This window comes from Zalophus californianus, chromosome 1 (assembly GCF_009762305.2).
Source record: "Zalophus californianus isolate mZalCal1 chromosome 1, mZalCal1.pri.v2, whole genome shotgun sequence".
Taxonomy (NCBI): domain Eukaryota; kingdom Metazoa; phylum Chordata; class Mammalia; order Carnivora; family Otariidae; genus Zalophus; species Zalophus californianus.
This window is the reverse complement of record NC_045595.1, coordinates 114,378,952-114,391,423: the sequence shown is the minus strand read 5'-3', so window position 1 is coordinate 114,391,423 and position 12,472 is coordinate 114,378,952. Positions and strand designations below refer to the sequence as shown.

General features: G+C 41.2%; 1 protein-coding gene across 1 annotated transcript in view; it reads right to left on the bottom strand.

The window, feature by feature from the left end:
* Positions 1–12,135, bottom strand: part of PPM1L (protein phosphatase, Mg2+/Mn2+ dependent 1L) — a 296,935-nt gene extending 284,800 nt beyond the window's left edge. Inside the window, exon 1 of the mRNA XM_027583090.2 lies at positions 10,548–12,135. Within this exon, the coding sequence (XP_027438891.1) occupies positions 10,548–10,946 (399 nt within the window). The 5' untranslated portion in view covers positions 10,947–12,135. The remainder of the gene's footprint in view (positions 1–10,547) is intronic.
* Between the last annotated feature and the right edge of the window lie 337 nt (positions 12,136–12,472).

Below are 12,472 nucleotides of genomic sequence, written 5' to 3'. Positions count from 1 at the left end.
AAACCTCCCAAATAATATACCATGTAAATGTCCAGCTAGAATTTATTCCACCTATGGCCTAAGCACCTGACAATGGACATAAAAGACAAAACTAACCAATCTGTAAAACTTGAAGAGGACATTTCCTTTATTGCCAAAACAGCTCATTACAAAGAGGAGCTATTATTGATCATCTGGAAACTATTCTTTCTTGGTAAAATCACCTTGTGTCTCCTTTCTTTGAGACGAGTGTTTCTCCTATAAATCTGATGTACTTATTTAATATGAGGGGAGGAAGGTTTTTGATTACCATAATCTTATTGACTTACAAATGGTCACAACCTAATCCTAATATATCTCTGTTGAGGCCAAACTAAGAGAAATAGGTTTAAACCAAAGGCAAATAGTTCATATATAAGGATGGGTTTCCTGAAAGAAAAGACTATAGAAAAAAAAATTCTCCATGGACAGTATGGACTCTCCTTGATGAAAGTCTTTATTTTAAATAGAGTACTCATGTAGTTTGTGAAGCCTTAGGCACCATATTTGGATTATATGACAATTCAAGATTCCTGCCAGGCCTATCTAAAGAGAAAATGTATCTTCTTTCTAAACAGAAAAGTAGAAAACCTCTAAGTGTTTAAATAAAAGAGAAGCAGAAACTTCTTAACCCCAAATTCTGGGTCAGTCATATTTATCATATACCTATGCAAACCAGTTGTTATATTAAATTCACCTCATTATTCTAGAGAGCAAAAAGGTAAACAGTATGACAAAAAATCTGACTATGTCTCAATTTCCAGAAAATACAAGTGTCAGTAAGAGACTTATTTGACCAGAAAATGTCCAGTGACTAATTAAACTGAAAGTTAATTTATTTAATTAAAAAGAGATCTGAAAGCACTTACTAGATTAAAAAGAAATGGTATGTACTTACCAGAACAAAACAGTTTTTGCCCAAATGGCAATTCTATAACTAAAAGAATAATTTTTAAATGGTTTTTTTGTTGTTGTTTTTTGGTTTTGTTTTTTAAGATTTATTTATTTATTTAAGAGAGATACAGAGTAGGGAAGGGGCAGAGGGAGACGGAAACAAGCAGACTCCCCTCTGAGCAGGGAGCTGGATCCCAGGACCCCAAGATCATGACCTGAGCTGAAATCAAGAGTCAGATGTGTAACCACTGAGCCACCCAGGCACCCCTTAAATGTTTTTAGATGAATAATTTTACTGTACAAGAGTAGTGCTGAATATAGACTGTCCTATTAAAATTACAATTTGAAGTATTTAAGATTTATTCCTACAGACCATTAAATCCCCACTCACATTTATAATGACTAAAACGGAATATTCGTGTTGAAAAGCAAATGCAAATAAGTGTTCACTTCTCTAGGGAAGTCATAGGTTTGTGGACATAATGTGCAATGGATAACTCGTCTTTGGTTTAGCAACTAAGACACATAGATTATCTGTCAGCTGCTCGACCCTGGAGCAGAACAAGGAGGGTAATAATGATGGACAGTATGGTAAAGAACGTGAGTCTCAGAAACACAGACGACTGCTATGGTGACTTTCACTTTGTACCAATTAGAAAAAGGCACCCTTTCCAAGTGATTGTGCCTAGCTTGGGGAGCAGACAGTTCTTTTTTACATTAGAAATGGTATCTCTCTATCTGGTATCATTGTACAATAAACATTTTACATAATTATTTGTAGTAGCCCGACTTACCATCAGGAGCCCTGTGCCCAGTAACAGACAAGAACTCCCTTCTCTTCTAGGAATGGAGGAAAGTAGGTCTCATTTTTAACAGATTCAACTACCAAAACCTTCCCTCATTCTAGACAAGTTGGAGGCAGCTAAGGCTCCATTAAATTGAGTCTTAGTCTCATTAAACAGAGAAAGGGGGAAAAAAACATTCTCCAGAAAGACCAAGTGATCAAACTTTATAGATTTGTTTTTCAGGTTAGTTATTATATCTTCACTTTTTAAGCACAGCTTTTCATAGCACAGACTTCAACTTTATTGAAAGAATATCAATTAATCAATATGCATAATTTTTCTCTATATGAATACTTAAAGTGCTTCATAGGGAGGACCTATAACTATAAAAGAAAGCTATAAAAGGTACTGTAGCGCCATTAACTATGTTTTAAATGATGGCTTCCTTTGTTTATTTAATTGAAGATTCATATTTAAAATAGATTATAACTAGCTATCACCAAAGCTTGGGCTTAACTTAAGGTTGACTAAGAGAACAACGTATGAAGCAGCCTTCTAGAATGGAAACAGAAGACCATCATTTACTCAAACTAAACGTACCAACTCAATATTATAAACAAATGAAAAAATAATATTTTACACCTTAAAATTAACAACTGTTTACACATTAAGAAATTATTTTAATTCTAAAAAAAAGTGCTTCAGTATAAAGAGAAATTTTCAAACACACACACATCATTACATATTTATCCTAAAATTAAGCCTTTGGTACTTTAAAGTAAAATAAAACCTAAACCATTTTTGCGAATGGCTATGTTAATGACACTGTAAATTCTATGCAAGCCGTTCATGAGCTAACAGGCAAAATGTTAGAGATTCTCTGTAATGGGTCAGAGATTCTGCCAGCAAAGAAGGGGAGTGGATGAGAATGGCTGTTTGTGAGTCACCACCTGCTCTGACTTCTGCCCTGACCCCAATTTTTTTTAACTGTAGGACTTCCTTAGACAATTATAAGATCTACCTAGCAAGATTTCCAGCATAGAGCTTTCAACAATACCACATGTCACAGGGACACAACTGTCAAGAGTCAAATGAGAAACTCCAAGTCCTACTGAGCAACATGAGAAGACCAGGCACTGGTCCCCTAACAATGCTATCCACACATCATTGCCCAAATTATGAGATTCATGGAGTTTAAACTGATAGCACAGGGTTTGGAGACAGATAGCTCTAAATCAGAATCCCAGTTTCAAATTCTAGCTCCACCACCTATGAGCTACAAGAGACTTTAGGTAAATTATTTAACTTCTCAGTGCCTAATTTCCACATATATATAGTACCTACCTCAAACACTGTTATGATAATTAGATAATATACATAAAGTACTTAAACACTGCTTGGAAATAGTATACATGTTCAATAAATGTCAGCCATTATTATTATTATTATTACTATTATTATCAATAATGGTGGTTTCTTTATTTCTCCTCTGATCCAGAAACCCCACTTCTGGAAATCCACCCTGAAGAAATAATCAAAACTATAGCAGAAACACAAAAATTGTTATTATTTCAAAAATAATAATTATTATTATAATGTTATTTACAATGGTAAAAAGTTAAAGTTAAAGTTAATGTTACCTAAATATATACCAATTATATATTTATATCAATTAGAAAGCAATTGAGTTATTTATCAAATAGCCATTCAGTAAAATATTAATCTATCACTAAGAAATACATTAGAAATATATTAAAGAATTATGGAGCAAAATGACTTCATGTTTATAGGCTTATAAAAAGTGAAAAAAGCCAAGATTTTAAAACTATATGTACATCATTATAACAATGTAAAAATATATTTAAAATGCATTTTTAAATAAAAGATGAGCAAGTAATACACCAAAATCATAAGAGTGGATGTGACAAGAGGATGAGATTTTGAGTGATTTTTTTTCTTTTCTTTTCTATACTATCATGTAGTTGTATCAGTTTTATAATTTTAAAGTCAATCTATTTTTAAATATGTTTAACTTGCTACAGATATATCCACTAAATAGGATTCTTCAAATGGAATTAAAAGTTAAACCACAAAAATATATTACTGAAGTGGTTGAAGTTCAAAATAGAAATTAAGAATAATCAAATATTTCAAATATTAGCACTCAAAATAAAAATATTACTTTTTTGAGTTTTTCAAGTATTTTTGTATTGAGGTATAGTGGACATACAATATTATATTAGTTTCAGGCATATGAGACAATGATTTGATATTTATACATATTGAGAAATGGTCACCACATATTGAGAAATTAAAGTCTAGTTAATATCTTTTACCACACATGGTTACAGAATTCTTTTTTCTTGTGATGAAAACTTTTAAGATTTCCTCTCAGCAACTTTCAAATACACAATACAATAGTATTAACTATAGTCACCACACTGTACATTATATCCCCATGACTTATTTATTTTATAACTGGAATTTTTTACCTTTTGACTCTTTTCATCCATTTTGCCCATGCCTCACCCCTGCCTCTGGCAATCACCAATCTACTCTCTGTATCTTTGAGCTTGGTTTTGTGACCAGTAATGACTCAAGTACCCCAACTGGTGAATTATTTACTTTTTAAACTGAGCTAGAAGGAATTCAGGTTTATTACTATAATGTCCTCATTTACCTGCATTAGAAATGGGGGTGGGATTTCTGCTAGACCACTGAGAACTGCCCATAACTCTGGGTTCCCTATGAAGGTATGTGACACATGAAATCTTAGCTGCCACAGAAGTCACAGTGGAAAGCTGTTCCAAACCAGTGTTCTTCAAAGAGTGGCATCACTAGATGTACCTCCTACCTGGGAAGGGAGTAAGCAGCCTGGCCAACAATTAAATTTTAAAAGCCACTTTTTTGTTCATTAAAAAGCAAGGGGAGAGGGATAGAGAGAGTTTAGAGACAGTCACAGACTAGGAGAAGAACCTTATAAAAATCATTCTACTCTTTTAAAAATAAAATAAAATAAAATAAAAAATAAAAATCATTTTACTCCATCACAACAGAAATGGCTTCTTAGCAGATTGGAGGCCAAAAACTTCATTTAATGATTTTCCATTCACAGTGCTGATATGAAGTTTCTTTTTTAAATAAATATACTTAATTTAAAAAAACAGTCAAGCTAAAAAATATTATTGACTATCAAAACACAGAGGTGACTCAAAAATGAAAAAAAATAAGTTATTGGCTTCTAAAATGATAACAGTTGGGGAAAGCCTGCTCTAAACACATGGGCTAACTGCATTTTTTCCAACTGTGCCTGCATTTTACTTCTTCCATAACATTTTCTTTTTCCTTCAACCTGTAATGTCATCTTCTCATCCTCCCTCCACCTAATCTCTGTCTCCTGAAATGCTAGGATATAAAAAGCCAGCTCCTTTTCAAATTTATCCAAGACTCCCCAAGCTCCCTCAGTCAGGCTATCACACTCTTGTAGTTGGCCCGACCCCACCTCATAGCTCTGCTATTAAGAAGCTCATCTCTCCAAGTGGATGGAATGCTCCCTGAGGGCAGAGAATGCACTGATTCCTCTTTAGGCATCACAGAGAACATAATGCGGTTTTCCACCTGTGTCAGACTCTACAGAAAATGTTGGTTTAAATGAACTGAATTTCTAAACAATCTGTTCAGAAGATGCACCAAGGTCAGCAGTCATAATCCTACAATCACCTACAAATAGGTTCCTAGGCCTGGGAGAGGGGGGCTGACTAAGAAGGAAACTACCTTTTTTTGGCAGAAATGTCAATGTGTAATTTTAAACCAAAGTAATCTGAGTTTTCTCTTAAATCAAAAGGCATTTGTCCACATTAAATCCACAGGCCTCTTGTAACCTTGGTAATGTGGGATTTCAACATTTACTAATAGCAGCTATGTCTGAAAAGCAGATCATTCATCGTGCCACTCATTATTTAATTATTCAGAACTGTATCTTATTTCAGAAAGGATCCAATGAAACTTACATAAATACATACACCACAACAAGATAAAATGACATTATCTCAGAAGAGAAAGAAAATAATAAAACAATGGAAAACTGAATGTAGGAAAGATAAGCTGTCCTGCGAGTGAGATTTATATACCAAATCAATGTATTCTATAAAATTCTGCACATTTGTTAGAGGTAGGTCAGAAGGCTTGGCTCTAACACTTCTAGTAGCCAACAAACACAGGATGATCCAGTCAGTCACATGATTCAATCCTTAAGCTAAAAACACAAAGCTATCAGAGAACTGTCTTTCCCTTAGTCCTCATAAAAAGGATACTATATAATGCAACAAATAAAGTCCTCGAGGACATCTTTGCCGTTGATTTCTCAGAAAACTGGGAAGACCATTCCTCCTAACATCCCTCATAGGCAAATGATGGCACACGGTCAATAAATGCAAATGATGGAGAAGATGACAATCAGGCCAAGGAAGGGGTCCAGGTACACAGCTCCCCGCAGGTCTAGATTTATCAGAAACAGATTTTATTCTACCTGAACTAACCTAAAATCGAGAGGCTTCATGTATCCACTTATCTTTAAAATTATAAACAAAACTTGATGCACATGTCCATTCTTCTTGGGCTATGTCTGTCGTTTCATAACATCCTCAAAGGGAAGCATGACTCAAGAAAAGTTAAGAACCATTAATCTAAAGAACTAGACTATATGTATCCTTCAGGGAACCTTCCATAAGCAGTTTCTCCTCTGAACTTCTGAGAAGTGCTGAGCCTCAAGACTGCAGTCCCCAACAAGCATCTGAAGTACAACTTCTCTGATGCCAAGTGTGGAACTCTAAGCTTAACCACTGGCCAAGCTATGTGTCAACTGTATGATACAATGACCTTTAATACAGTAATGATGAAGCACATAGCAATCTGTTTTTCCAGATAGGTCTAAGCCATGAACATTGACAAAGTTGCCTCAAAGGACTGGTGATATTTCTTCCACATAATATAAAAAGTAAAAGAAGCAAACAAAAAAACACCCACCTTTTGATGGTAGATAAAAATTGGAGATAAGCACACACACACAAAAACATTTTCCTAGATAAACATTATTTTTTAATTTTAAAAATAACCTTTCCACATCACTTGGTATAATTTGAGCTATTTTTTTTACCTTTTTGTTGTTTTAATCTTTTTTAAATCTTTTATTATACAGAAAAACAATCACTGCCATCGCTTTAGACAAACAAACACACACACACACACACACACACACACACACACACACACAGAATCAACCATCTATCTACTCACAGTATCATGAGAATGTCTCAAGGGCCCAACAGCATCAAGTGAGGAAGCTGGCCTATAAGAACACTGAGACAAAGCTCTTTAAGATGTCATTCATGTAGAAGTCACAGCTATCCAGAGTCTGGTCCTCAGCATAAGAAGTCCAGAGATAAATCTTTGTCAAAAATACGCAATTGAATAGACTAAAGAGTACCAACTCATGCTAAGAGGCTGAAGTGGGAATCAGAACACCAACTTATTAATCAATCATAGAGAATATTCCTTTCCATTAATCAGAAAATTTGCACCAGAAGCCAGGATGCTGCTTCTTCCCCAATGCTAAGATACCTGAAATCCCAAATTAGTAATCAGTTTACCATAAGTTAGAACAAAGAGGTATAAAGTTTGAAATTATCCATATCCAACACATGCCTTTCTAGTGATCAAAACTGTGGCTTTCACATGTAGAGTCTCTCTTCCTAGGATATTGTTGCCCTAACAATGCAGACTTCTCGGTCTCTAAGCTTTCTTTTCCACATCCTTCCACGTTCATTAAGTATTTCTCTAGATACGGTAAAATACAACTGATAGAGGTGTACCTTATGTGCATTATTATCCCTATTTTTCAGATTAATAACTCCCAGATAAAGTTGACTAAGCAACTTGTCCATGGTCACAGCTAATATAAGGCAGAGCAGAGATTCAAAGCCAGATCTCAAACCAAAACCTGTGCCTTTAACTTGCAGTAAATAATGTCTTCAAAGTGTCTTTCCCTGGGCCTCCCACCTCCCAGTACAATTTAAATGCCCCTACTCAGTGTTCCCATAACACCCTAAGCACATCATGACTGTAATTTTTGTTATACAGATCTTTCTTACTACACTGAAACTTTGCGAGGACAGGAAGCCTATCTCATTCACCTTTGTATCCCTAGTGTGCTATCTATCGAGGTGAACATGCAAATTAACTTGTCCAGCGGTTTAATATAAAAATTACCAAACTGAAGGCCTTGAACTAACCTTAGGAAGGTCACATCTTAAGCCCATCAACAAATACCTCATCTAAAAAATGGGATGAAATCTATATATACAAGTTGGCTTAGCTCCTTTCTACATTTAAAAAGCAGTACCATTGTAGATGGGCCCTCATTTTTTATAAACTATCTTATTAGTTTGAATTAGTAGAAATGAAATTAAAGTCCTCATTTATCTTCTGTACACAACATATACAAATAATAGGGAGCTCAGAAAAAGCTTCCTCTTTTCTGAAAGGAGACAACTATCATCTATACCAAAATCAAACAGTGGCACCCTCCTCTGGTGAATGTTACAGGAGCTAAAACAACACAAAAGACAACAATTAGATGGTGGGGTTTTCTTTGAATGAATGAAAAAGCAAGAAAGAAAATACCTAATATTATTTGTTATTATCACATTCCCAATAGCAACTAAAGAACTACCTTTTATATTACTTTTCTTATTTTGCCTTAAAACAAAGCCAAGATGAATGAATGGGCTACATACTATAGGAGATTATAGATAGAACAATTACTTTATTTTTAAGGAGGGTACCTATACGTGTAAAATTCTTCTGTTTAAATAAAAACATTTATCATGTCCCTTTTCTGGATGATACATTTACCAGAAGATAGTACTGGAAATTCTTCAACCTGAAATCTGTTTAGGTCCACAACTTCCAGGTTTTAGAATATCAACTTAAAAGAAAATTTAAAATACTCATTCACTTACACGTGCAGCCTCAAAATATATCAGTACAGCACACCCAAGCAAGCACAACCCAAAGTTTCACAACATTAATATTACATCTGGACCTTTAAATTAAAAATAAAGCTGTGCTTTCTAAGACCAGAAGCAGATTAACAGCTGCCCAATTTTAATTTAAAAATATAAAATAAATAGAAGCTTTATTAAATGATTTAAAACAGTCTAGGCGAAGCACATAAAATGAAAATATAGACATTCTGATCAAACCAAGAAAAGAACTTAGTCTTTATACTGGGAATATTATCATTCAAATATGTTTTTACCCAAGCACAGAGCATCTCTTCCCTCAATTAATTTCAGGTCTTTCACCTATCCTGTGACCAAAGGGAAAGGAACCCCACCCTACACAAAAAGCTACAAAATTACAACCAGTAAAAAAACCTTCCTTTGAAACCAACATTTTGAAAGACAGAACAGAGGGCTAGGGTGGATGGAAAATAGCAAAAATTGATTTCAATTCTACCACATAAATTTTCCAACTAAGTTTGTCATTCCTGGCAAAGTTGGTTTAAGGCAGATAGATAGAGTACCTGGGAAAGATTAGCAGGGTGGTGGGTGAAGTGACTTTGTATCAAAGACAGAATGCAAATAAAATAACCAATTGAAAGCTTTCTCAATGTTCACCCAAAACAAAGGCCAAAGAAAAAGCAAATCATGACCTGCTGACATCCCCTACAGCCCACCAGAGACCAGAGGGCCAAAATGAGAGTTGGAGGGAAAGTTGGATGAGGATACAGAGCACGGGGAGTGGGGTGGGGTGGGGGACTCATGAAGAGGGGGTGGCAAAGGGGGCAGAGGGAATATGAGTAAAAAAGTATCCTGCAAAAAAAAAAAGTATGCAGCATTGAAACTCTTACAAACTGCCAATTGAGACAGATAGGGTGGCTGACTGATGCACCTCGGAGAACGGCGCTGGAGCCACATTTGCCACTCACTTCCCCTGGGCCAATGCCAAGGACAAGAGCCAACCTTCGCCCCTACCTCCAGGAAATCTGAGCCCCTGCGCAGATATGCGGCAGAGGGACCCGAACCGGCCTCCAACATCATCTTTTGTCCCAGATGAACCCCAAATAAAGGAGTTTAGAAGCAGGGAGATGCCTGCGCACCAAGCCGGCCAGGGCGCCCGGGGCGAGATCTGGGCACCGCCGCCTCTGCGGTCATTGCCGCCTCTGCAAAGGCCAGAGGCATCCCGGTCCCGTGCCACGATCCAGCTAAAAGCAGGCGACCAGTGAGGCGCCACTGTTAACTTGCAAAGTTAATGGAGTTGGGAAGAAGCGAAGAGCTGCCCTTCGGGTTCTTCCTCTAGGAGAATGGGATGGGAAGGAGTCACAGCTTCCTTCATCTTCAATGAGCCCTCACTAACTCGGCTCTGCAGATTTTGTCTCTTTTCCCTAAACAGAATCAAAGGTATTTTCTTTCTTCTTTGTGCCTAGCTTAGCCTCAAACCCTAGAACAGGAGCGCTGAGGCCCTGGGCCAAAGTTCACAGCAGAAAGCATTAACGCTCCCCGAAAAACTAGCACAGTCATTTCCTGGGTTCTGGTCTCGGGAAACCTCAAATTATGAGGCACAAAATAGATTGTGGACGACCCTCCCTCCCCCAAATTGGCCACTGAGACCAAGAGGTCTGGATCCAGCAGTATTTTTTAGCAAGCTGAACCACATTTGGATCTAGTGTCTTTGTCCAGCCGGGCACCAGGTCATCACCACGCCCCTCGCACCCAGTTCCTACCCCGCTGCTCACACATCCTCTTGTTTACGCACACCCACACAAACAAAACCCCAGAGAACTCCTACCTCACCCCCGTGTCCATCAAAGATCCCGAAGATGGACGGGTGCGTCTTGTTGGCTAGGTCCGTAAGAACTTCAAATCGGTCCTCCATGTGGTCTCTCCGGCCCTGGATGGAATACACAGCCACGTTGTGGCTCTTAAACTCCCAGGTCTTGGAAAACTCGGCCTCTAGGACGTCGAGCCCCCCGAGCCGATCGTTCTGCATGATCTCGGCCACCTTGCCCTTCACCATCTTCACGGCGTCCCGACTGGACTTGACGATGGTCTTCACCTCGTCCGTGTGGAAGAAGTAACTCCACAGTGCCAAGCTGATGCACAGCAGGAAGAGCGTCTCGGGTCTCAGCAAGAAGTAGCGCATGATGCGACCCAGCAGAGACAGCAAAGTCATTGTATCCTCTATCATTTATTATCGCTACAGCCCCAACCACCAGCAGCGACGCGCGCCCCGAAGGCTCGCCGGGTCCCGGAGCACTGCGGGAACAGCCCGCGGGGAGGGAGGAGGAGCAGCAGCCGAGGGATGGGGGAGGAGACTCGCGGAGCCGGGCAGGAGGCGGACGAGCAGGCTGCTCCCAGCCCGTACGGCGAACAGAGGCAGTTTCCCTTTTGTCTCCCGGCCTTGGCGGCAAGGAGGCCCGCGCCTTGCGCACCGGCGCCTGTGCCCGCGGACCGCGCCGCCTCCCCTCCACGCGCCCCTTTGTGAGGCGGCGGCCGAGACGGCAGCGGTGGCAGCAAAGCAGCAGCCGCGGGTGCCCGAGCTGGGCTAGAGGAATCAAGTTAAAGTTGCGCCGGGCGAGTCTACGGTGGTGGGCGGGGAAATTCGGGGGCGCTGGCCCCCGCGCGGCCCCTCCGCGGGTGCCCCCTCGCCGCTCTGGGGAGAGATCAGCAGCAGGTGAGGAGGCGCGGGGCGCGAGAGCCCAGCGGGCAAGGGATGCACGTCCCCTGGGTCGCCGCGGCAGGGGAGCGCAGAGCCTGCCGAGCGCTCCGATTCCTTCAGACACCCCGGGAAGCCCCAGAGAATAAAAGTTTTGCGGGAGCCTGGGCAGAGGCGGGGGTACGCGGAGCCCGGCGACGCAGCACGATCGGCGCTGAGCCGCAGGCTGCCGGCGGGCTCAGCCAGCCTCTCCCCGGTACCTCCCTGCTCCGCTCGGCACCGCTCGGCTCGCTCGCGCGCTCCTTCCTCTCGCCCCAGCTCGCGTTCGCCCCGCCCCGCGCGCGCTCGCCCCGCCCCGTCCCTCCCCTGGAGCTTGGACTTCAGGCCCGAGGTGCTCGCGCGGAGCTGTCAAAGGCTGAGGCAGCTCCGCGGTGGCTGGAGCGCTCGCCGCTCCGGGCCGTTCAGACGAACCGAGGGGGAGAAAAGGGGTGCGTCCGCTGCCCAGGTCGAGTAGATGGCCTTTCCTCCCTCCTGTGCGGGCTCCCAGGACAAAATAATACTAGTCCTGGTCGTCTGAACGCTGGTTTTCTCGAGAGCTATTGTCGCCGGCTGGAAAGCAAAGTGCCGCACGTGAGCGTTCCCCCCCTCCGGCTGGCAGCACTGTAGTGCGGTCCCCGCCTCGCCTGGCATAAGGCAAGCGAGAAGGGACGCACTTCTCCAGGCTCGCAAAGCGAGGCGGAGAGGATCCGACCGTTGGGTTCTGTGACAGAGGCCTGCCGGGATCTCAAGAGAGGCGGAGAGCGAGGCTGAGGCCTAGAACCTTTCTCGCGACGAGAAAAGACCCTCCCGACGACAGCAGGATGTGAGGACTCGGAGCCCCAGGGAAGTGAGCTCTGAGGATAACCTCGGGAGGGGCGAGGATGGGCTGGCCTCCCTGAGGGCTGCGGCCGCCGTTGGAGCAGAGGACTAACCGCGAAGGCCTTCGGTGGTGGCAACCCTTCGGCGGAGAGACTCGGGGCCTCCTAGTGGAGCCCCGGGGCGCTCCCGACCCCGCCGCG